Source organism: Hyla sarda, chromosome 8 (genome assembly GCF_029499605.1).
Source record: "Hyla sarda isolate aHylSar1 chromosome 8, aHylSar1.hap1, whole genome shotgun sequence".
NCBI lineage: Eukaryota > Metazoa > Chordata > Amphibia > Anura > Hylidae > Hyla > Hyla sarda.
Window position 1 is genome coordinate 111,683,916 of NC_079196.1, and position 1,270 is coordinate 111,685,185.

The following is a 1,270-nucleotide window of genomic DNA, read 5'->3' on the forward strand; positions in this document are numbered from 1 at the left end:
GTGCCAATGGAAAAATAAAAGTTACAGCTCTTGGTTATAGCTCTGTCACATTAAAGGGTCAACGTCCTATATTTTCTTGATTATTATGAAAAAAAACTATATATTTCTGAATTGTATGTGTTTAATAATTTTTATGATTTTAATTAGTAGTGAAAATATTTTGCTGAATGTAAAACTAAATAAAATAAATAAGTTATTAATACAACTGTAAATTTTATTGTCTTTTATAAAATGGAATTACAATAATGTTATTCTTAATACAGATGCTGAACTCGTCTGAAAGAACCAATTCTTGGATTAGATGCTCCCCAGTCACTGTATCTCCTGTACTCTCCAGGCTTCAGGTAATACTGACGTCCTCTATAGTTGGGCTCCTCATAGTACATCCAGTATCCATCATGCACATGGCAGGAATTGATGTTGTTGTAGCGGAATTGCTCATACACATGAGGACAGTCTTCAGTGAACTCCATCATCTGACCTTTAAAGTCTTCCTTTTCATAAACCCTCAGTCTATATGGCCCACGATGCTAAAGTTAAAAAGAAAAATCATGATAAAATATTCAATGATGAAAAACATAATTCCAATGTATAATGTTCTGTACTATAGTCAAAGTCATGTTGTACATTGCATGTAAAAGCTGATAGAAGAAAAGATAATGAACCCAACATTATAACAAAACAAAAACAAAAAAAAGTTTTCATTTTTTTTCATAGTTTGTACCTGTGGAGTTAAACGGCATGATCTGATGGAGTCATTGTAGCCCATCCATTGCTGGAAGTCAGGATATTCTCCTTTCCTTAAGAAGTACTGGTGCCCACGGTAGTTGGGTTGCTCATACAGGATCCAGTTTCCATTCTCTACTCGGATAGAATTACAACGATTGAAGTATGAAGACAGATCGAAAGAATCAGAGTTGCACTCATAAGAGCGACCCTGGAAGTTTTTGTCCTCGTAAAAGATAATCTGTAGAAACATAATTTTCTTTGCATTAGTTTCTTGGATAAAATATTAAAGCTGGCTAAATCTACATCATAATTTTTTTTCATATTCACATGGGGAGACATTTTTATCAGCCCTTCAGTTAGCAGAGGGACATAAAAAAATTGACAGACACAACTAAGAAATGTATCTCCAGTGAAAACTACCTCATCAGGACAACATCAAAATGACAGGAGTGCCTGCTCCTCTGAGGGGTAAACACACTCAACCTCTCCCCCTCCTGTCTATGGCTGGCAAGTCTTGGACTGACATTTGGTCTGTTTACAG

At 35.1% G+C, this 1,270-nt stretch overlaps 1 protein-coding gene across 1 annotated transcript; it reads right to left on the reverse strand.

Annotated features, from left to right (window-relative positions):
* Positions 1–254: 254 nt before the first annotated feature.
* Positions 255–979, reverse strand: LOC130284004 (gamma-crystallin-3-like). Its single transcript, XM_056533868.1, has 2 exons — positions 725–979; positions 255–530 (listed from the first exon to the last, which is right to left on the reverse strand). Exons 1-2 carry the CDS (start codon positions 977–979, stop codon positions 255–257), a joined length of 531 nt encoding a protein of 176 aa, XP_056389843.1.
* Positions 980–1,270: the final 291 nt, after the last annotated feature.